Below are 23,328 nucleotides of genomic sequence, written 5' to 3' on the forward strand. Positions count from 1 at the left end.
CATAAATACAACAACAGCAGAAAAAATCCATCACAAACACAAAACAAAACTCGGAGTCGATCTCAAAACAACGAACGAATTTCAGTGTGGTGAGAGAGAGAGAATAAGAGCGAAAAAAGGGGAACCGGAGGAGGGCCAAAGGGAAACCACGGGAGAAGCCGGCGGAAAAGGAGAGAGGGGGTGTAAAGGCACGCAAGGTGCCGCGACGACGGTTGGACTTCGGGAGCAAAGAGAGAGGGAAAAGAGAAAAAAAAATTTCCAGCAAAAGAAAAAAAGTTGCGACCGTGTCACTAGAAACTTACGTTTTTCACACCGGTATCACGAAGGTTCACGACGGAAAAGTAGCACAAAGTCACACACGCACTTTCACGCACCGATTGGCGTACGTTTTGGATCGCGACGGGCACTTTTTACTAGCAAAAATGAAAATAAAACGAGCAGCGCTTGGAACCGACTTCCATTTTCAACAAACAAAAACTCAAATTTGACGGCAACAGCTTCGGAGGGTTCGGTTGTCGGAGTTGGAATTGGGGAAATAAAATTTAGAAGAATTGGGTACTAAAGCCCTATGTAATTTTTTATGTACAACGGTAAAAAACACGATTAAAAACCATTAAATTTTCTGATCATTTTTTTTTTTTCATTTTGATGCAAAAAAAAATACAAGACAACATTTTTTCGATGGATCAACTATGGCCACCTTGGAACGAGCTGTAAAGTAGGAGCTTTTCTGTCAAGAAGGACCGCGAGGTTAATTTTTCAAAATTGATTTAAAAATCCATTTTAAACTCTTTGTGGTCGTACAAAGGGTCATTGTACTCAGAAAAATAAGCTTTATCGCTGTAAACAATAATATCAGCAATTTAAGCTTTATTTTAGGACCCAATTTTATCATTGTGGTATTGTTTTTTTTGTGGCATTTTTAAACTACGGGTTGAGTGAGTTAAATAACAAACACATTAAAAATACCAATTTTTAAAAATCTACATGATAATAATAAAGATTTTAATCAAATATTCTTAAATTCGTTTAATTCCTAAATTCATTAATTCTTAAACTCAAAATTCTTAAATTGTTGGGAATCCTAACATTTATAAATATTTATATTTTTGAATTTTAAAGTTTTAATTTATTTTTATTTCTTAATTTCTGATATTTGATGATTTGGAATTTATGAAACTCTTAATTGAAGAATTTCTTAATTTTTTTTATTTCTGTTTTCTTCAGTTTATTTTTTTATGTTTTGAATAAATGTTACTAATTTCCTGTTTTTGAAATTTTAGAATTAGACAAACCCTTGGAACGGGCTGTCAAGTAGGACCATTTCTGTCAAGATGTTAAATTTCTGATATTAATGTTCACAACGATAAAGTTTATTTTCCTGAGCACAATGAAAAAAGAATGACTCAAATGGATTTTTAAAAATTTACTTCGCGGCCCTTCTTGACATAAACCATCCTACATGACAGCTTGTTCCAAGGGGACCGTAGTTGATCCATCATAAAATGTTGTCATAGTTTTTTTTTTGCGTGATCAGAAATGGTTTACAATCGTGTTTTTACCGTTACATATGGCTTTTGGACCTTATTAAGAAAACGCATTAAGTTTTAAGTTGAGCTAATTAGACATACGGACTGTTTTCGCTCATGATTCGTTTGTCTGAAGTTCCTGAGAAACTTTTGGACAATCAAACTTTGGATAATCGAGTCTGGACTTTTATTCTAAATGAGTGTGTAAACTCTGTTAGCTTAATTTTGTCGGAGTGGCTGTCTTTCCTCCAACCCAGTCCGAATCCCCTCGCACGAAAAACTGTCTGACAGCTGTCAAAATCCGTCGCAGCGAAAAAAAATAAAAGTTCGCAGCAGCAGTTCGTTCGGTCAGTCCAGTTCAACTTTCCTTGAGGAAAAAAAGTCCTCTTCTCTTTATCAATAAACTCGGTCCGGCGGTGGTGTTGTGTGCATAGGTAATTCCCAAAAGCCTATAAATAGCTCCATATGCAACGCTAACAAACACGGTGGCAGAGCGTTCCTTCGTTTCGGTTTCTCTCCGCGTTCCGATAAGTGTCCCCATCCGGCAGCACCATCTTCCTGCTCCTGCCGCCCGAGAGTGTGAATCATTTTATTTGTCCGTCCGTCGTCGTCGAAGAAGCCAAACAACTAAAAAAACAACAACGCGGCAGCAGCAATGATAACCGTCGAGCAGATCGCGGCCAAATATCCGCTCCACTGGTTCGTCTGGAACAACGACTTCCGGGAGCTGCAGCAGGCCCTCGAAAAGGGGGAGGTGAGTTTTGGGGACCATTTCCGGAGGCCTCCCGTTGATTTCGGCGGGAAGAAAGGCCAAATGGGGCTGGTGGGCAGTATTAATTTAATTAGGCCTGGGTGGAAATATAATTCGATTACGGCTAGGTAAAATGCGCCGAAACGGTCAACGATTGATAAACAAATTACATAAATCCCCGATGAACCCGGAATGGTACCGAGGTTTGGTTTTAGGCTTCGGTGCTGGAAAAGGACCACCTTTTCGGATACTCTGCTATCAGACGGTAGAATGTCACAGGGTGTCTGCTTGAAAAGAGTTTTTTTATGTTTATGATTTTAAAAATCATTTAATTTATTTTTCATTCTATTACTTTTGATAACTTAAAAAAAACTAGATTATAGAATAGGACAAATTCTCGTATGTTTGAAACAGTCTTGGTTCCATTTAATTTGCAGATTTCCTTTATTTATGTTTAATTTGAAAAAGAACAAAAAAAAAATCGATTTTGACATGTTTGAAATATTTTAAATTTCACAAAGGTTTTGTATTTTAGCATTGAAAATCGAACCAACAGTTGCAACCTATTTTCAGAGGTCAACTCAAAAAACCTTTTTGTTGTCGATCATGACACTATTTCATGGAACATTGCTAAAATCACCAAATCGCAAAAAAAAGTTTTTGTAAAGATACAGATATCGAACATTGTCATACCATTTGCCGGCAACTGCCAACATTTTATGAACGAACCAACAAAAATTACAAGAAATAAAATCTCAGGAAATCGCCCGATGTTGTTGTTCAGAAAAGAATATCGATGTATTTTCTTGTGTGTGTTAATTCAATGAAACAGGGGATTCCCAGCATCATGTCAGACAGGTCACTAACCCGGAAATACTTGAGAGTTTCAGGAAGTAATTACAGTAATTCCGAATTTACTCAGTAATTCCCGATAATTCTAGTAGTTATCGTAGTTATTGTACGATAATTCTTTATTTTTGGAAAATGAAACTCCAGAATTAATAAAACAATAAAAAGAACTATTTAAAATATTAATCTCGTTAAATCTATTTTAAAAGCCCATTTTTGTATTTTTTTTACATGTAAGGAGTTTTCAGAATAATCCGGAATCATCAAACAAAAAAGATACAATCTTTATAATTATTTAAAAATTGATATAGGCATAATATAGACATTAGAATGTAACAAAAATTACTATTGTTCCGGTGGATTTACTGTGCTCAAATCCCAAATATGAACTTGATTGGACTTAACAGAAGCTGGCTCTCCGCCTTGCAATTTTTTTCTAAATTTGAACATTCTTTGAGAAAAAAAAGTTCTAAACTTCTAAAATTCTAAAATTTTAAAATTTTAAAATTCTGATATTCTAAAGCTCTAAAATTCTACAATTCTTAGGTTCTTAAATTCTTAAATTCTTAAATTCTTAAATTCTTAAATTCTTAAATTCTTAAATTCTTAAATTCTTAAATTCTTAAATTCTTAAATTCTTAAATTCTTAAATTCTTAAATTCTTAAATTCTTAAATTCTTAAATTCTTAAATTCTTAAATTCTTAAATTCTTAAATTCTTAAATTCTTAAATTCTTAAATTCTTAAATTCTTAAATTCTTAAATTCTTAAATTCTTAAATTCTTAAATTCTTAAATTCTTAAATTCTTAAATTCTTAAATTCTTAAATTCTTAAATTCTTAAATTCTTAAATTCTTAAATTCTTAAATTCTTAAATTCTTAAATTCTTAAATTCTTAAATTCTTAAATTCTTAAATTCTTAAATTCTTAAATTCTTAAATTCTTAAATTCTTAAATTCTTAAATTCTTAAATTCTTAAATTCTTAAATTCTTAAATTCTTAAATTCTTAAATTCTTAAATTCTTAAATTCTTAAATTCTTAAATTCTTAAATTCTTAAATTCTTAAATTCTTAAATTCTTAAATTCTTAAATTCTTAAATTCTTAAATTCTTAAATTCTTAAATTCTTAAATTCTTAAATTCTTAAATTCTTAAATTCTTAAATTCTTAAATTCTTAAATTCTTAAATTCTTAAATTCTTAAATTCTTAAATTCTTAAATTCTTAAATTCTTAAATTCTTAAATTCTTAAATTCTCAAATTCTTGAATTCTTAAATCCTTAAATTCTTAAATTCTTAAATTCTTAAATTTTTAGATTCTTAAATTCTTAAATTCTTAAATTCTTAAATTCTTAAATTCTTAAATTCTTAAATTCTTAAATTCTTAAATTCTTAAATTCTTAAATTCTTAAATTCTTAAATTCTTAAATTCTTAAATTCTTAAATTATTAAATTCTTAAATTCTTAAATTCTTAAATTCTTAAATTCTTAAATTCTTAAATTCTTAAATTCTTAAGTTCTTAAATTCTTAAATTCTTAAATTCTTATATTCTTAAATTCTTAAATTCTTAAATTCTTATATTCTTAAATTCTTAAATTCTTAAATTCTTAAATTTTTAAATTCTTAAATTCTTAAATTCTTAAATTCTTAAATTCTTAAATTCCTAAATTCTTAGATTCTTAAATTGTATTTTGGTTTCGATTTTTTTGAGTGACACTTTGGCGAAGATCATCGAGTACGAAGTGTTTTAAATTTTTAAATCTCTAGATTTATGATTTTTTGAAATTTATAAATTTTCATACTTTATGAATTGATTTTAATTTGCTTTAATTTTTAATTGTAATTTTATGTAGTTTCTATATTTAAATTTAAAAATATTTCAATTTCTATTTTTGTTTTCTTTTTTTTTTTTGCTAAAATTATTGTTATGGCTTTTCCCTCTGATTTACTTCATCCTAGAAAAAATAAATTTGTCCATATATTGTTTGGCATTTCAAAATACTGCGTTCTGAGAGTTTTTTTTTATTTAAAATTGTATTTTTTACAAACAACATTATTTAAACGTTTGTGTTTATCGCGTTCCTTCCGACGGAACCCTTAAACATAAAAGAGTTTAATTTTTGTTCTCGAATACTTTCTTTTTTCATAAAAAAATAAATTACAATAAAACTCTCTTCTATGTTTGCCGCAAAATTATTTTCTGAGATTTCAAAAAAAGTCTCAACGTTGCATGGTCCCATAATTGTAAACAGAATTAAAAAAAGAAGGTCATTGAAATTTTTAATATTTATTATCAGAAAAACTTAGCTAATTTCGGTATCGATTTTGAGTCGACACCATGTGCGTTAATATCACCCATAAAAATAAATAAAAATCTATATATTCGCCTCCTCTCCTTCTTACTCCGCGTGCCCAATCGATTGCCGAAAATTTTTCTCTCCCTATCTCTTACCGTGTTATCTTCCGTCTGTCCATTTTCGTCCTCAGCATGACCTGGAGCAGTTGGACCCGAGGGGACGTACGCCGCTCATGCTGGCCGTTAAACTGTGCCACTTGGAGTGCGTCAAGGCACTGCTCGGGGCCAAGGCAAACGCAAACTTCGAACACGACGGATGGTCCGGTGAGTATATATGAAGACCATATATTCAAAATCGCATGACTCAACGTCGTTAATCGGGCGGGCCTAATTCTAATGCGTCAACGTCAGGAAGAAGAAGAAGAAGACACAGCGCGATTTGCGCTCAAGTGCAGCTCTGTACCCAAATACTCTCGATATGCTTTATAAGGAGGGGTGGGGGCAACAATGATAATGGGAAGTTCTAATGATATAGTCCACATAATAATGAGCTCGGCACGATAGACACGTAACGACACTTGAGCACCACGAAGGCAACGACAGAATCATGTCAACAATCTTGGCAAAAGTGATCTTCTTAGTCTTAGGTTTAGATTAAATTTTAATGAGTTCATCGCCTCAAAAATTAGCATTTTTTTAAACAATTAAAGAAGTTTTTTTTTGTTCAATAGCAAATCTCTTTATTGTCAATATTCCTCGTGCGACACTCAACGCAACAGCTCAAACTTTCCCTAACTATTCCTGATAATCCGCCCGCACCCAGTTCGATCCGTCAATCCTGCGATAGCCGAGCTTCAAAAACAACCGAATCGAGGCCGCGTTCTTGTCCACAATGAACGCATTCACCGGTCCGTCATCCTCCTCGGCAATCCGTTTGGTCATCGCCTTGGCCAGAATCTCCCCCAGTCCGGCCCGCCGATAGTCCGGCATCACCTGGAGGTGGCTAAAATTAAGCAAATTGTGTTAAGTTTGAACATCTTTTCAGATATAACTGCTTTACCCAACTCCAGCAAATTCGTTCTTCAGAACCCATCCGGCCAGGTCGTCGTTGGCGGCGTTGAACAGTCCAAGGCCTCCGTTGAGCTGTACCAGCAGCCTGATGTACTTCTCCGAATTCGGGTATCGATGGGGCCAACGTTCGTTCATGAGGTCGGAGTACGAGGTGTCCAACTTTTTCAGGACCAAATTTGGGGGAACTCTGTAAAACAAGTTTTTTTCAGCTGAAATTCTGTACCTTCAGCAACTCTTCACCTACTCGTATTGAAATTGAAGGGCTTCCTCCCTTCCGATAAGGTAGTACGCACAGTCCGACAGTACCTCGTAGCGACAGCTAAACTTCTTCAAGACATTACCGAGCACCGTCTCAAATGGATCACTGAAACTGGAAAACACCGGCCGGCACGCCCAATTGATCCGCTTCGTGTCCTCCAGATACCGCTCGAGCTGCTCGGGAGTCTCCCTCAGCGAATGAAAGTACACGTTCGGATCTTCGTCCTCGCTGATCGCCACGAACGTCCCCGTTGTTCCGTCGTCCCGCTTCGGCTTGAAAAACCGGATGAACGCACGAACGCTCAACGTCCGCTTCTCCGCCTCGCTCCAGCTGTCCAGTTTGGAGTCCCAGCTCAGCTGGTTCTGCAGCAGAAAGTAGAAGTGAATCTCCTGGGGAAGGTTTTTGGCGTACAAATCTCGCAGGGCCTCCAGTTCGGCGCGGGACATTGGCTGCAGGACGTCGTCGTCCCGCTCTTCGTGGTGGTCGACCATTCTCCTGTGAAATTACGTGAATCACTGTGCTCGAGGCCGTTGATAAGCCTCCAGTCACTGGACAATGCTGGTTGATTTGTCAGAGATCGCGAGATAATTAATTCCTTAACATAGAAGTAAATTACTGTAAACCCGCAAATACTTTGTCCGTTTATCTGTGGTAGACCTATTAAGTGGAGTCAATTGCTTTTATTTTAATAACAATGTGTTGATAACACTATACCTGTACTTTTGCTGTCTTCAATCACTGGTCAGACCATCACAGGAATATTACTCTCATTCAGAAGAAGAGCGTTTAAAAAGCTGAAACACACCAATACACGATTGTTTTCTGTTAGAGTGACCCGAACTTTATTGGAGCGTAAATCTAGAATCTTCAAAAACTATTTTATTATTTGCAATGGAAAAAATTGTGATAAAATAAATTTTGCTCCAATAAAAATTATTACCAGGTTACTCTAACGAAAGCAGTTTTGCACCGTTTGTGTGAGAGTATTCTGCGTGCGACATTCGCCACGTGTTTGCGATATGTCAGCTGTTTTATTATATTGCCTTTCTAAACCTGCTTGTGCTAGAGCTGTGTCTTGCGTCTACTACTAGACAACTGACCGGCATCAACATTTGGCAATGATGGCAAGAAACTTGATTCTGCTAATAGCTTTTTTTTTTAATTCAAGCCGTTGCAAAAATTTTTTAAAGTTTATCTCTAAATTGGTTCGAAAAATCAGGGAGCAAAAATTTTTTTTCATAAAACTGGGAATATTTAATGGAAATAGAAGTCTAATCAACTCAAAACAATCTAAAATGCCTTTTTCTGCATTGATATTCATATTTAGCTTATTTGAGATTATTTGTTTTAAAATATCTTGAACTTTTTTCTCACAAAAATAAAATTTTCGTCAATACTTAGAAATTTTGGAAAGTTATAATTGCAAAACAGCTGGACAGGTGTATAATGCATTAAAAAAAAAACTTTTTTCTTTCAAATGTTGAAAACGTGGCCTGTAATTAATTTTTTTTTTTACTTTTTTATTTTTATATTTGAAATAGTTTTGAAACTAAGGCGCTTGTGAAAAAATTATACAGTTTTTTTTTATTTAAAATTGCTAAATAACTTCAATGATGCAAATTTGAATTTTTATATCTGAGTGGTTCTCTACGGTTTCGCGAAAAGTCGATTTTTCTTTGTATTTTTTTTATTTGGATGAAACTTTGTCCATGCATTGTATGTTGTATCAGAAAAAAAATCTTAAGTACTTTTTTTCGATTGCAAATTTAACTTTAAATATTTTTTCATTCAGGCTTCGATATTAAAAATAATAATAATAAAAAGTGAAAAAACAAGCCATGGATGAAAAAAGTGTTTTGTACATCGGAATTTCACAAAAATGCAATACATTTTTAAACGATCCAAAACATGCTAAATATGATTATCAACGCAGGGAAATGCATTTCAAATTGTTTTCAGTTGAATAGACTTCATTTCTCGTAGACTTTTTTAAATTTTTCGAATATTTTTTTTGCCCCCTAATTTTTTAGGCAGATTTTGATGGGGGGAACTTTTTGCGATACTAAACATCGACAATTTTCAAAAATTCAAAAGATTTTTAAATTTACCCAAACATATTTAAAATTATTCTAAACGATGTTTTTTGAATGTAAATTTACAGGAATATTTTTTTCTGTGCAAACGTCAGCCTGCATATTTACATTTTGCCGCAAACAAGTTTGCGTGTCTGGCAAACTGTCAAACACGAAAGATGCGAGTTTGTTTGTTTGTTTGCGGTAGTGTAATGGCTCCTTAAGTTTTATTGTTGTAAAATTGTGTAACGTTTCTGTTTCAACAACTAGAGGTCCAATCTTCAAAGTTCCCTAAACAAACTTGTAGGAACTTTTCTGATTTTTTTGAAAAAATGTTTTCTGGCTTAGGCACTATGCGAAAAAAAAACCAAACATTGCAAAATTTTCACAAAACCATACTTTAGGTGGATTTATCTCGAAAACGGTGCAATTCATAATATTTTTTTTATAATTTATTGATTTAATATCCAATTTTGCATCTGAAAATGCACGAAAGCCACCAATTCATTAAAAATTCTGTTCTCGTGATTTCAGAATATTTACATTTTTTGTATAAACCGTAAAATGGCTTGTCTGGTCTTATAAAAGAAATACTTAAAATAACACTCACCTACAGAAATTTACAAAAATGAAACATAAACTTTGTCCTCAGAAAAACGTGCACTTTGAAATTTTCAAAAATATTTAGAGAAGGCCGAATGGTTTTTCTCCAAAGTGTGTATGGAGAATTAGGGCGGTACGTCGCTGTTGCATACAAGTAAACATTGCATCCAATATGTGGGAGTAATTAAATAATAAATATTAACTTAATGTTTTTGATCGGAAAGCACGACGTCGTGAAAAATAATGCATAATGTGTAAAATGTTGAAAGTAATTACACGTTCTGCTATATAATACGTCTTTTCCATATCATCGTTGATCGAAAGGCACTCTGACGGTTTGGTCGTCGAAACTGCAGGCTCGTTGGGAGGGCGCCGGTATTAACTAATAAAACAGAGGTCTTCAGTGGTTAATTGGGCTCCCACTTATAATTTTTGTTTCATTATTTTACTTCAGCTGATCTGGACTTAAAAGTTCATGCTTCCCCTCGAGTTGAACCTGCGCAGATATTTTGTTGCTCGGTGTAATCGATGGCCGACATGTTTAAGAATTGCTTTTCTTCTTTTCAATGGTTTTTTTTAAGATCAAATTTAGCAGAAAAAAAAATATGATGATTTGACAGTTTGGCAGTTTGCAGAAACGTCATCCTACATACATCTAGAGTTTTTTTTTTGAATAGGTCCGATTATAGTTTATAGGACCTTTAAAAAAAACTCTAGATTCTGCTTTGTTTGCGAATTTGCCGCAAACAAGTTTGCGAGCTTGGCAAACTGTCAAACACAAACAAGTTCGAGATTGTTTGTTTTTTTTTTTGCCATAATCTAATAGCTTCTTGAGATTTTTAATAAAATTACAACTAAAAGAAGCGTTATCAGTGACAAAATTATGGAGTGAATTTTAATTTATGGTGGAGAGTTTGTGGTCATGTTGTTTTTATTCTATATTCAAATCCATTTACCTTTTCCCCTTCTGCAGTGGTCCAGGAAGCGGTCTGCTCCGGCGATACCCAGATCCTCACCGCCGTGCTGGAAGTCCGCGATCTCCAGCGCCACATCAAGCGCGTCTCGCACGTGCCCCAGCTGCTGCAGCACCTTCAGGACACGCCCGACTTTTACGTCGAGATGAAGTGGGAATTTACGAGTTGGGTTCCGCTCATGTCGCGGGTTTGTCCCAGCGACACGTACAAGGTGTACAAGCGCGGCTCGAACGTCCGGATCGACACGACGCTGCTTGGGTTTGATAACAACAGTTGGCAGCGGGGCAATCGGAGTTATATTTTTAAGGGACACGCCGAGACGGCTACGATGATCGAGATTGACCACGATACGGGGGAGGTTTCGGTGGAGCACATGCGCAACCTGGAGGCGGAAGCGATCGATGGGATTCCACCGTCGAAGGAATCGGTAGCGTTGCGACTGCAGGCGCCGGTGATCTGCAATCACATCGACATGGATAAGATTAGCTTCGAGCGGAACAAGTCCGGGTTTTGGGGCTGGCGCAGTGAAAAGTCGGAGAACATTAACGGGTACGAGTGCAAGGTGTACGGCGCGAGTAACGTGGAGTTTATCACGCGAACTCGGAACGAACATCTGAGTGAGGAGCAGGCACGCATCAAGAGTTCGCGAACTCCGCTGCAACACTTTCTGGGAATGGCCGAAGAGGACTACGACCACGCCGGTTCGAACGCCTCGCCAAGTGCACTTAAGGATTCCTGCGCGTCTCCGTTGCTGGTCGACAGCAACACCAACAGCCCGGTCCACGAGCCAACGACGTCGTCCTCGTCCAGCAGCAACGATTCCGCGATCGCCAAAGCTCCGAGTCCGGAGGAATACTTCTCCGAGGGATTGGACCTGCAAGGACGGGACGTGGGCAAACCAAAGAGAGTTACGGCCAAAGTACAGCGCTTCAAGGCCAACATTTGGCTCGGGGATGATTTCCCGATCAAGCTGCAGGAGCAAGTGTTGCCGATTCTGGATTTGATGTCAACGATGGCCAGTCCACATGTGTCAAAGCTGAAAGACTTTATCACGATGCAGCTTCCGTCCGGGTTCCCGGTCAAAATTGGTGAGTCCTCCTAAACTTAGCGTACAAAATTCTCCAGGATAAATCACAATCGATTCTTCTTCAAGAAATTCCCCTCTTCCACGTGCTGAACGCGGTCGTCACGTTCGGCAATGTGTTTGCGATCGAAACGCCCGTCGCGAATGTGACCTCGATCGAGGAGTCGGACGACCGGACCAGTTGCGTCATCGACGACTGCTGCTTCGACGTGCCGGCCGAGTACGTGCGCCGATCGAGCAGCGATTACCGCCGTCAGGTCACCTTCGAGGACGAGGACGAGTTGATGCAGTTTGCGATCCAGCAGAGCCTGATCGACTCGGGCAGCGAAAACGACGAAGTGGACATTTGGGAGGCACTCCGCGCCCAGCGACCCCTCACGCCCAACTTTTACGAGGACGAGCAGCTGCAAAGGTTAGTCGTGTTTGGATTGGATTGTCTCCTCAAATTATCAGCGTTTATTTCAATTTCTTAACTGGAAATGTTTTTATATTTTCTTCTGCATGCGTTTTTTTACTTTTTGAATAATTTACTTCACCTTTCCACACTAACCCCGCTTGATTTGTACTGCTGTACTACTAACAACAAAAAAAAAATCAGCCCTGTCAAGACGGCAGACGGCAAGAAGGGCGGCGGCAACAACTCACTGAAGACCAGTGTGCTGTCGAACTCGCTCACCAAAAGCCCGCTGAAGAAGTTGTTTAGCAAAAGCAGCTAGAAAAAGACGAGGCTGGGCTGGGTTTTGTAGTTCATTTCGCTATGGAAGTAGTTTTGTGCCTTGGTAGAGAACTTGCTGACGCTTTGCGCAGAGTTGGAAAAAAAATGCTTGAATCCGAATGTAAACTGTAACACCAACATATTACTGTAGAATAATAAAAATAGTTTTAAAAAATCATTTATTTATCCCATCCTTATAAAAGTAAGGCGGCTATATTAAAAATTAGTGTTCAAATTTAAAATTCAAAAAGAAAAGACTGTTCTGCCGTCCTTTCTCAAACGAGGATTCACCAAGATAAGTTAAAAAAATCGCTTTTGTACAAAATTCAGTACCACATCTTTTTTTCAAACTTACAAATTTGATTAACGTGCTATCCCATTACGAACCTGTTTTAAAAAATTAACGCAAACTATTTGAGAAATTTGCAAACTGCCAAAGTGCCAAAGATCATACATAGTTTATGTGAAATCAAAATTGTATTTATTCAAGTTTTTGCAATTCGATTTCCCTTCGTATTTCTTAGAATAAAACTATTTCTTTAGAACGGTGAAATTAATTTAAAATACCTAAAGTAGTTTTCGTGCATTTAAATGGATTTTAAAATTTACTTTTGACAATATTTTCGCTTTCTTTCACATTTTCAAAAAATCATGTCCTGGTACCAGATTTTGCCCCGTCCCATAAAAAAAATTTGAAAAATCAAAAAGTAATCATAATCTACAACTTTGCCGAAGATACCAAATCGATAAAAAAAAATTATTTCCAAGATACAGAATTTCGATTAGTACTCACACCGCCATTTTGTATGGCCAGCCCTCAAATGAAGCCTGGTGTGGAATATCTAATTATGAAAAATGCCTTTTTTTTGTTGGGGAAAAAACAATCCATACAAAAAAAACAAAAAATTAAAAATCTCGAAACAAAATTCTTTTTTCATTTCCGTTATGAAAATATTTACATTTCCGGTCATTCTTTTGGCCTACTTGGTTTAGTTCAAATTTTCAGCACTTGTATTGAAAAACAATACTTTTCGTCACGGTTTTGGATTTTTGAGTTGACCAAACACACAAAAATAAACATCAAGCAAAACGAAGTTTTATGGAACTCGTTGCAAAACCAGGTAAACCTACTTTTTCAACTCGTAGAATTTCTGATCAACTTGGTGTCTTCGACAAAGTTATTAGTTATGACTTTACAGGAAAAAATACTGTTGCATTAAATGAAAAAAAAAAACTTTAAAATAAAATAAATCTGCAATATTTGATTTATTTTGTTTTTTATTCCGTTTTCAAGTCGAAAAAAAACATTACACTCAGGAAAACAAAATGTCCCACGTGAATTTAAATTTTAAGTAAAAAAAAGGTTATGAATTCTAGAGTAAATTTTCAAATCATCCTATGAGTCATGGGTTTCCTATGCAGATATTTTGAAAAATGTAACCTAGAATTATTAAAAACGTTGATTTTTTTTTATTTTTGGTTGAATTTTTTTTTCATTTCGCATTTAACACCTTATATTTACTTGAAAAATTGTTCAAAATTGATGGAAAATAAAAATCAGGAAAAATGTACAAAATTTGAAAAAGAAAATATTTTGTTAATCTCTTTGGAAGACAATTAAAAAACTAGCATTCCCAGATTTAATTCGTAACCTGGCAACCCTGGTCCCATACATGTTGCCATAATCGCAATCTTGTCCTGTCCTCTCAGTCCCAATGTACAGAACTGTATGTAATAGGACATTTTAGCGATTATTTTTCATTATAGGTAGGTTGAATAGAACAAATTGTTGATTCTTTTGGTTTGTTCGAAACTTAGCAAATAAATAATACAGTTGTTCCACGTCAAACCAGTAGGATACAAATCCGAGTGCTCCTATTTGGCTAAAACATGGCCTAGCGTGGCCCGAAAAGGGCGTTTTTCGACATTTTACAAAAATAATAATTCCGGAACGGCAGAACAAAATTTGAAATTTAATTTTAACTTCTGAAAGAAAGGTTATTAGTTGGATTAAGAAGTTTTAAAAAACAACTGAATTTTTCAATAAAGGTCAAACAAAAACTTGAAAAAGTAAGCGAGAATTTTTAAAGGTCTCGTTACCAAATTGTCGAAAATGCCCAATCACTTGGCTCATGACTACATTCAAATGATTGCTGTCATCACAATTACCCACACAAGCAAGAAAGAGATAGTGTATTGTCGCCAGACTGTTTGAGTGTTGAGAGCGGCATTCTCTCGTGTCAACTTCGTGTGTATCAACCGCTGGGCGTACCCAAATGACGATCATGACCGGTGCTCTCAGTAAATATTGCTCACAACAGTCACAACCAACAGTGATGCCAGTAAAAATGTAATGGCCAGACCTACTACGTAAAGTTCACCGCAAAGCTGATTCGCTGAGCACGATTATTCAAGCCTGGCTTAAATTCACAAATACAAATACATATTGCTAACTTTAAAGCTTTGCATGAACCACCTAACCCTCTGAATTTATACAACACAAAAACACAAAAATCCTCCCACCCACACACACACACACCACTATCGCTAGAGGAAACCAACTCGCTTCTATGTGTTGTAATTCACAGAGCTTTGCAAGAATCACTGATCACGGGCTATCAGCAGCAGCAACAACAGCAGCACCAGAGTGGTGATACTAGCAGCGGAGATCTTGTTGTACCTGCCCGACCTGCTGCCCTCGACAATGGCCAGGCCGCCGCCGCCGCTCTGGACGAAGTGGACAGCATACCGGACTACCTCGACCCGAACCTGGAGCTAGCGATCAAGCTGAGCCAGGAGGAGGAACGACGCCGCGAGGAGGAACGCAAACGGGAAGAGGAAATGCTGGCCGAGGTGCTGCGGCTCAGTTTGGAGGAGAAGTAGAGCCACTTCCGGTCGGTAGGTTCCGTTTGCTTCCAAACACTTGATTCCAAAAAAAAAAGGAACCACTCCCTTCCCTAAGCGATAGATGACGACAGGAACGGCAAGGTTCAACAGAAGAGGAAAAAATATGTCTAAATTCGAATATAGGATATTCGTGCAGTGTGTAACAATTAACTATTGGTAAACGACGTATATTTATTATCACTAGCCATTTTTTCATAATATTTATACAATAGTGATTGTGAAAGAATTAAAAATAACTTTTTTATATATTGTATCCTATGTATAGAGTTAGAATCGCTGCTAAGAGAAAAAGAAAACAAGAAAGGTATAAAACCAACAAGCTACACAGAAAACAAACGACACTATTTCAGCAGGTGCACCGAAAATAAGTTAACTTTAATATAAATATTCTATTCAAACTATTTTATACACAATTAACCATACCTTTTTCTCGGTACTATAATTTTCCAATTTCTCAGTGATAAAGCAAGAGTGAGTGTACCAAAAATTGTACTGCATACCCAGACATTATTGTATTGCATGTTAAACGAAAAGCTACTTTCCATTTTTTTCTTAATATTATTCATTTTGAATAAGTTATTCAATTATAATTATGAATAAACACCTAATAAAACATAATCTTATTTGTATCTTCAAAGAAAATGTTGTCTCTTTTACTGAATTGATCGCAGTTTTGAAGAGGCATATCTTACTAAAGATTTTTGTGAAAATCCTATTAACAAATTAAAATATTTGCCCGTGTTTAAATGCATATTCCAGATAAACCTCATTTTGAAATATCAACAACAAATATCTCGAGTGACGAAACGGCCTACTTTTCTTTGCAGAATGACACATTAGGGGAAATATACTCATTTTAATCACTCTAAGCTGTTCGACCAATTCTCATCACTTTTGCAGTTTTCCGCTATTAAATCAACATTTTAGGTACATCGACAATGGAGAGTTGTTTGCTCACTTTTGTTTGAGCTATTTATTACTTTGGAACAGTCAAAAACACTTTATGAAAGCTGTAATTCATGATCAAAGTGCTGATAGGCCGATAATAGAAATAGGCTGAAAAAGGATAAAGTTCCCCTATTACCTTTCAAAACCAGTGCTGAAAAGTTATAAGTTCAGCATTCAAATGGGTGATGAAAAGTTGAACTTTCTAGCATTAGTATCGAAAAGTAACATTTTTCAAAACTAAAAACTAAAAAGGCCGTTGCAAATATTTTTTTAAGTTTATATCCCTCGACTCTGACCAAAGCCGACTGCGGGCAAAAAAATAAATAAAAAATACAAAAATTGGTTTCAACATTTTAATGAAAAAAGTGTTTTAAAATGCATTATACACCTGTCCAGTTGTTTTGCAATCATTAGTTTCCAAAATATCCAAGCCCAAACATGCTGAATATGATTATCAATGAATTTTAGATTGTTTTCAGTTGATTTGACTTATATTTTCATGGAAATTTTGAAGTTTTTTGGATTCTTTTTTTGCCCCCTGATTTTTCAGACCAATTTTGAAGGGAGGCGACATAAACTTTGAAAAATATTTGCAACAGCCAAACTAAAAACTAAAAACTAAAAACTAAAAACTAAAAACTAAAAACTAAAAACTAAAAACTAAAAACTAAAAACTAAAAACTAAAAACTAAAAACTAAAAACTAAAAACTAAAAACTAAAAACTAAAAACTAAAAACTAAAAACTAAAAACTAAAAACTAAAAACTAAATACTAAATACTAAATACTAAATACTAAATACTAAATACTAAATACTAAATACTAAATACTAAATACTAAATACTAAATACTAAATACTAAATACTAAATACTAAAAACTAAAAAATAAAATCTAAAAACTAAAAACTAAAAGCTAAAACCTAAAAACTGAAAACTAAAAATTAAGCACTAAAAATTTTAAACTAAAATCTTTATACTGAAAATTTAAACCTTCAAAAACCGTCCGAAAAATCAGTGGGCACTTTTTTTCAAAGGCTTCAAAATTTAAAAGTAAATTAAAGTGCAAATAGCTGAAAAAAATCAAAGTGCAATCGTTTGCGTGTACAATTGTTTACAACTTGTTTGAGTTAATATTTTGAGATTTTGTGAATTTTCGATGTACAGTCAGAGCAATTCTCTGAGATTTCGGTCATTAGATTTTTTTTTGTATTTTTTAATATTTTCAAAAAATTTAAATCAAGACTAACATTTCAAACGGGTCAAACACTCAATATTACGCCCTTTTGAAATGTTAGTCTTGATTTTAAATTTTAGAAAATATTGTTTTCGAAAAGATCGGAAAATTTTAACATTGTAAATCAGATTATAAATTGCTGAGATGTCGACATTAGAAAATGGGGTGGGTTGTTTGGGTGAGACTTAGAAAACATCAATTTTCCTGTTTTTTAAACCATTGCATGGCAATATCTGAGCAACTAAGGGTCGTATCAACAAAGTTCAAAAAAGCAAAATATAGAGAATTTTCTCAGCTTTTCAAAAATATTTTTTTCAAGGGTTGGCAAACATGGGCACTAATTTAAAAAAAATGAAAAACTGCGACTAATTTCAAAAAAGTTACCTAAAAATGGCTATACCTTGAAAACGCACTTTATCAAAAATTCACTAAAGTACTTTTTGATTGCAAATTCGATTTTGCATCGAATAATGAAGTTGACAATTTTTTTGCGACCAATATTTCGATTTTTTTTTTAGATCTGTTTTGATTCAAAAAATCATAACTCGGTCAAAGATTTTTTGCCCATTCTGGAAATTTCTGAAAAGTTGGCATTTGATGTCCTCTAAAACATATAAAAAAAATTAAAATAGTGTTTTTGCAATTCCGTCGTGAAACTACTTACTTTTCCTGTCATTCTTGAACGACGAAATAGCCTACTTTTCTGTACCAAAAATAACAGAATCGAATAGCAACACTTTTCAAAATAAATGCTGAAAAGTTCTACTTTTCAGCACTGAAATGGGTGCTAAAAAGTTGAACTTTTCAGCACTTGTTTCGAAAAGTAACACTTTTCAACATTTTTTTGATTTAAACGATTTATGGACAAAATACATGAAAATTCGACTTAAAATTTTACTCAATGGGTGTTTTTGGAAATTGCAAAAAATATTGTATGGAACTCGTTGCAAAACTTGATTTTTTCAGCACTCGTCGTATTTATCCAACTCGGTGAACCTCATTGGATAAATGTACGACTCGTGCTGAAAAAATCCTCTTTTTGCAACTTGTTGCATAAACTACTATTTTTTTGCAAATCAAGTTTTAGTGCCAAAAAGTGAAATTAAAAATCACCCTATTTTTTTTTACCGTGTATCATATTTTTTCAGTGTAGTCCTTATCCAAACCTACATCTTTGCGGAAGACATCAAATCGATCAAAAAATTCCTTCATAAGATACAGATTTTTGAATTTCCATACATAATTTTTGTATGGACAGCTGCCAAATTTGTATGGAAAATTATATGAACGAACTAATGATGCAGAATGGCTTCTTTGGGCATACCGAAGGCACCAAAAAAGTTTCAGCCGGATTAAAAAATACAAAAATTAAAATTAAAGAAAAAAGAGCGATTCCGTAGAGAACTGCTCAGTCAGTACCGTAAAAAGTTTTTTTTTTAGCAAAAAAAAATCCAGCATTTTTTTTTGTTATTTTAATTCTTTGTATATAACATTTTTAATTTTTAAAATAGTTTTTTTTTTTTTTTTTTTTTGGGAGGGTGGTCCAGCCGCACATCGTTGATGTCGAAACCTCTAAACTGGGCCCTCGTCCTGTCACGTCCGTCAGTAGTCTTGTCGTACATTACAACTAGAATCAGATCTGCCAATGAATTAGTACACTTCGACCAAATAAACACTGACGCTGTATGGATCTGACTCTAGAATAAATGCACAGTTGTGTGTTATTCATAAGTCCAAAATGTTCAATTATTCATTTAAGTCCAAATATTCATTTGCTAACTACTTTGGATTGAAAATCTAAATTTTAATCTAAAATCCTCTAAACATTATGTTCAAAACTAAACGTTCCTTTAACTGTTGTAGTACTACTTCTATCAAAAAACAATAAAAATTTGTGAACTGATATACAAATAGGATAGAATCGCGATTTTACAAAGAAATGACCATTTACGTCAAAAGATCCGTAGTTCTTCGATTCGCAACAATGGTCAATACAACCATAATCCGAAAACCGTTAGTTCAACAGATCAACGAATTTTGTCCGATATCATTACATTATTGATTGATCGAGACTCTATGGACAATTTGACATAAAAGAATGCCTATAGTATTCTACATCAATCAAAGTTTATTGACAGCATTACTCTAACTTAACAATTGCAACTAACTTTAACATCAAATAGATTTGGAAAGTAACAAAAACGAAACTATTGGCACTACGCCCCCCGGGGCATGGCCTTCCTCTAACGTGGGATTTCTGCTCCAGCGCCTCTGACGAGACAGGAGAAACCGGGACCGACGTTTTACTTCACCATCCGATAGAAGCTCAGTGGATAAGGCGGGAATCGAACCCGCGTCTCATAGCATCATCGGGATCGGCAGCCGAAGCCGCTACCCCTGCGCCACGAGACCCACCTCGGAAAGTAACAGTCCCACCTAAATCCCACATTGTGATAGTGAAAAAGTCACAGAAGCAGCGGTGTCTTGTGCATTTGTGATATTTTCACTATCGGAGAACTACCTAGTTCACGAAGACAGCTTATCGGTCAACGCTTAAGCCCTGGGGCTGCGACAAAGCGAGTTCTCGTAGCATGAAGTGGTGTCCATAGTGCTTATAAAAAAGAATGTATACCCAAATTTTAACTAATGCACTAGGATCAAATCATGCCCCTTGACTTTACAAGGCCCAGGGATTTTTAATTTTTAAAATAGTTTGAAATTTAAATGATTAATGTTGGCATATAAGTTTAATCTACGATTTCTTAGTATTTTTTTATTTGGAAAGGTACACGGAAGGAAAAGTGTCCCATTGTTTTAACTTTTTATAACCAAAAATTAAAATTTATTTTTTGAATATTTTTGATCATCTAATAACCCTCTAACGCCCATGGTAACTCCATTGCACCACTAATTTTTGGATTCAACATTAAATTTCTCTGCAACCATTTATTTTTTCAACCTGCTTCAACCTGCATTAGTTTATATACCTAGTATGTTAACCAATAACCATTCCAATTTGGTCGATCCAGTTACGAGTTATGTGGAAAAACGTAAAAAATCTCGATTATGCTCTGGGCGGGAGAGGGTTAAGCCAGGGTGCGTGATGGTGAAATTGAATTTGCAATTTGAGGTTCTCTATTTTTATTTTTTAATAAAATGTACCGTTTCCAAGTGTTAGCAAGCAAATATTTTCGTTTTTTAGGATATTTTGAAAGAAAAGATTCTAAACCTCTGATATAAATATATTTGAAGGTGCCAAAAAATTTAACTGTTGCAAAATTTTCTGATCTTTTCTATAAAAATATTGCATTTTTTTTAAATTTAGACATCGTGAAATATCTATTTCAAACCTTTTCAAAAGTTAAGCTTCATTTTAAAATTTTGAAAAAATTTGTATTAAAAAGATCAGAAAATTTTGCGAAAGTTTGAATTTTTAACATTGAAAATCGAATAATATTATCAATTTAAGCTCAATTTGTGGACCCAATTACCTACAAGTTTGCCGATGACACCAAGCTGATCTGAAAATCTCTGCTCAAGATACAGAATTTCATACATTTATGTACCCATTTTGTATGACTAGCCGGCACAATTAAATGGGGACTAGTATGGAAAATCTAATGATGCAAAATGCGTGAACAAAGTTTCATCAAAATCAAAAAATTAAAATTTGAGAATCATACTCATCTTTACTTACCAAAACAAACAAACCTATCAAACCGGCGAACCAATAAAAACACAAATTCCAATTTCTTCTGGTTAATTAACTGTGAAAAATTTATTTCGAAAAAAGGGTTTTTCCATGATGCGGGGATACATTGTTCTGCTTTTCTACTGTGTTTTTGTTTGTCTTCGTCTTGTTCGTTCGTTTCGTCTTCTTTAGCACACGATTGATTAATAAAAGAAAAGGAAAAATCATATAATTCGAAAACATCATCATTATCATTATCGGTTGTGTTCCATCCTGCTCGCGCTTCTGCTTTTTTTTTTTGTTAGGATAGAATAAAAGGGAGAGAGAGAGAGCCGCGCCTTAGTTCTCGCCCTTGCCGGTACGCCGTAGCAGAGCCGCCGCCAGGTCCTTCTTCATCGCGGCCTGCTGGTTGGTGTCGGCCAGCGACTGGATACTGCGCAGCCCGTTGACTATGTCTTTGGTTTTGCCAAAGTAGATCTCGTTCAGCGTGTTGCGGATCTTGTTCTCCATGTCCTCGACGATGCGCCCGATGTTGGCGATGTGGGGGCTGCTCTCGCTGACCGGCGCGTCCTGCTCGATCTAAGGGAGTGGGATTGGGGGAAACGGGTTTAATGGTTGCGTTGAGCAGAGTTAACAGGCGTGTGGATAGCGTTACCTGTCTGGTCAAACTGCCGCCCAGGTTGATGGTTCCGGACGACTGTTTGTGCGTCTGCAGCCACAGCATGGCCGTCGACGTGAGCTTGTAGTGGGCGGTCCGGCCGGAGCTCTTCTCCTGGACCTCGACGACGTGGATCGAGTCCCAGCAGCCCTTGGTCTTCTGATTGCCCTCGCCCGCCTTCTTGATCAGGATGACCCCGGCAAAGCCGTGGTCCAGGTCCCACAGGTAGGCCGAGGACACGCCACCCTCGTAGTACATCTCGCGGTACTGGTCAAAGGCATGGTTCGCTTCAATCTCGAGCTTGCGGAGCCGCTCCGACGGCATCGAACCGTCCTCCAGGGGCGGGTCGTACGTGTTGGACCACGGCGAGCGGTATGAGTCACCGTCGCGGTTGTAATCGCACAGCAGATAGTCCTTGCCCGTTTCCTTGTCTTTCGCGATCTTGAGCGGCTGATCGATCGAGGTCAGCAGGTCCTCGCACAGGGCCGGGGCCAGGTCGATCAGATCGATCAGGTTCTTCTCGATCTGCTGCGGGGGGAGCCGTCTCATCAGATCCAGGGCACAGTCCATCTGCTGTTCGGTCTACACAAACAGGGCAACAGAGCAAGGAAGAAAGAGCAAATTATTTGGGGAGTGTTATCAGCCGTCGTTACGGGGGCGGTTCCGGACCGTAATCCGCCGCCGCTGGCCACCATCCGCACTTACCATGTTGCGGACGACGCTCTGTGTTTATCTTCTATCGGAAAAACTTGAACAACTGGTCACTATTTGCAATTATTTATTAAAAACTTTGAACTCTGAAAAATTTTGCGATTTGAATTGTCACAAATCGAGTCATCCACTTTTGACGTTTGGAACGAAACGAAAGTGGAATGAAACCTGTCAAAAGTGGATTTCTCAAAAGGGCGTATCTTCAGATGAGGGCAAAATAATGCAAGCAAGTAAAAGTCTGCATAGGTGGAAAAAAAAGTCTGCAAAGTTTACAATTCGCAAATATAAATATTTAATTTTATTCAACAAGATTTCATTAAACAAATAAATAAAAAAACGCATTTGAATTAAATCTAGTGTTATTTATTGTATGCCACGTCGAGTAACAAGTTCATTTATTTAAGGAGAAAAAGAAAAGTAAGAAATCGATGTGCAGCGTTCGTTCAAACTCGAACCTCAAACAAATTCGGCCTGCAGTCTAGCACGCACCAGCCTCTGTCCGTTTCGCAAGACATTTCCAGAAAGCTGCAGTAGACCTTCAAAAAACTCCCAAGAAACGCCTCGTTAGGATGGCAATGTGCGTATCGCTTCATAAACTGCTGCAGTGCGATCAATTTTGTGGCAGGTTGGACGTCAGCTTTCTCGTGAATCTCCTTCAAAACTAGCATGTCCTTCACTGCCTTCGGAGGAATTGGTCGTCCTTTCAGCGAGTGCCACTCTCGACCTGGCTGGTCACAAACGACGCACCGACACTTGAATGGCAATACTGCTCCAGGGATTGGCCTCCACCATATTGGGCCATAGCTCACGAAGATTTGTTCACCCTTCCGGACGGGTCGAACCAGTATCACCTTCCGGCGACCGTAATTAAAGCTCTGAATCGCGTGTGGATCGCAGGAATGGTTCAAAAGACTGCCAATTGGAAGAACTGCAGCAAACATGTGACCATCACTGGTGAAAAAAGTCGTAGCTAACGGA

The 23,328-nt window shown here is 36.2% G+C and overlaps 4 protein-coding genes across 4 annotated transcripts in view; 1 reads left to right on the forward strand and 3 right to left on the reverse strand.

Annotated features, from left to right (window-relative positions):
- LOC6042934 (membrane-associated guanylate kinase, WW and PDZ domain-containing protein 1) overlaps positions 1-472 on the reverse strand; it is a 32,341-nt gene extending 31,869 nt beyond the window's left edge. The window contains exon 1 of the mRNA XM_038252563.1: positions 303-472. The gene's annotated coding sequence lies outside the window, so the exon portion shown is untranslated. The remainder of the gene's footprint in view (positions 1-302) is intronic.
- Positions 473-1,844: 1,372 nt separating this feature from the next.
- Positions 1,845-15,724, forward strand: LOC6053533 (ankyrin repeat domain-containing protein 13D). Its single transcript, XM_038253570.1, has 5 exons — positions 1,845-2,283; positions 5,616-5,748; positions 10,403-11,491; positions 11,557-11,899; positions 14,791-15,724. Exons 1-5 carry the CDS (start codon positions 2,185-2,187, stop codon positions 15,083-15,085), a joined length of 1,959 nt encoding a protein of 652 aa, XP_038109498.1. The 5' UTR covers positions 1,845-2,184; the 3' UTR covers positions 15,086-15,724.
- Positions 6,138-7,329, reverse strand: LOC6053536. The gene is made up of 3 exons (XM_001869565.2): positions 6,740-7,329; positions 6,485-6,682; positions 6,138-6,427 (listed from the first exon to the last, which is right to left on the reverse strand). The coding sequence occupies exons 1-3, from the start codon at positions 7,243-7,245 to the stop codon at positions 6,220-6,222; spliced, it is 912 nt and encodes a 303-aa protein (XP_001869600.2). The 5' UTR covers positions 7,246-7,329; the 3' UTR covers positions 6,138-6,219.
- A 5,309-nt stretch (positions 15,725-21,033) lies between the features above and the next one.
- On the reverse strand, positions 21,034-22,500 carry LOC6042929 (F-actin-capping protein subunit beta). The gene is made up of 3 exons (XM_001870834.2): positions 22,345-22,500; positions 21,637-22,221; positions 21,034-21,560 (listed from the first exon to the last, which is right to left on the reverse strand). The coding sequence occupies exons 1-3, from the start codon at positions 22,345-22,347 to the stop codon at positions 21,321-21,323; spliced, it is 828 nt and encodes a 275-aa protein (XP_001870869.1). The 5' UTR covers positions 22,348-22,500; the 3' UTR covers positions 21,034-21,320.
- Between the last annotated feature and the right edge of the window lie 828 nt (positions 22,501-23,328).

The sequence above is a fragment of the Culex quinquefasciatus genome, chromosome 2, assembly GCF_015732765.1.
Source record: "Culex quinquefasciatus strain JHB chromosome 2, VPISU_Cqui_1.0_pri_paternal, whole genome shotgun sequence".
NCBI classification, from domain to species: domain Eukaryota; kingdom Metazoa; phylum Arthropoda; class Insecta; order Diptera; family Culicidae; genus Culex; species Culex quinquefasciatus.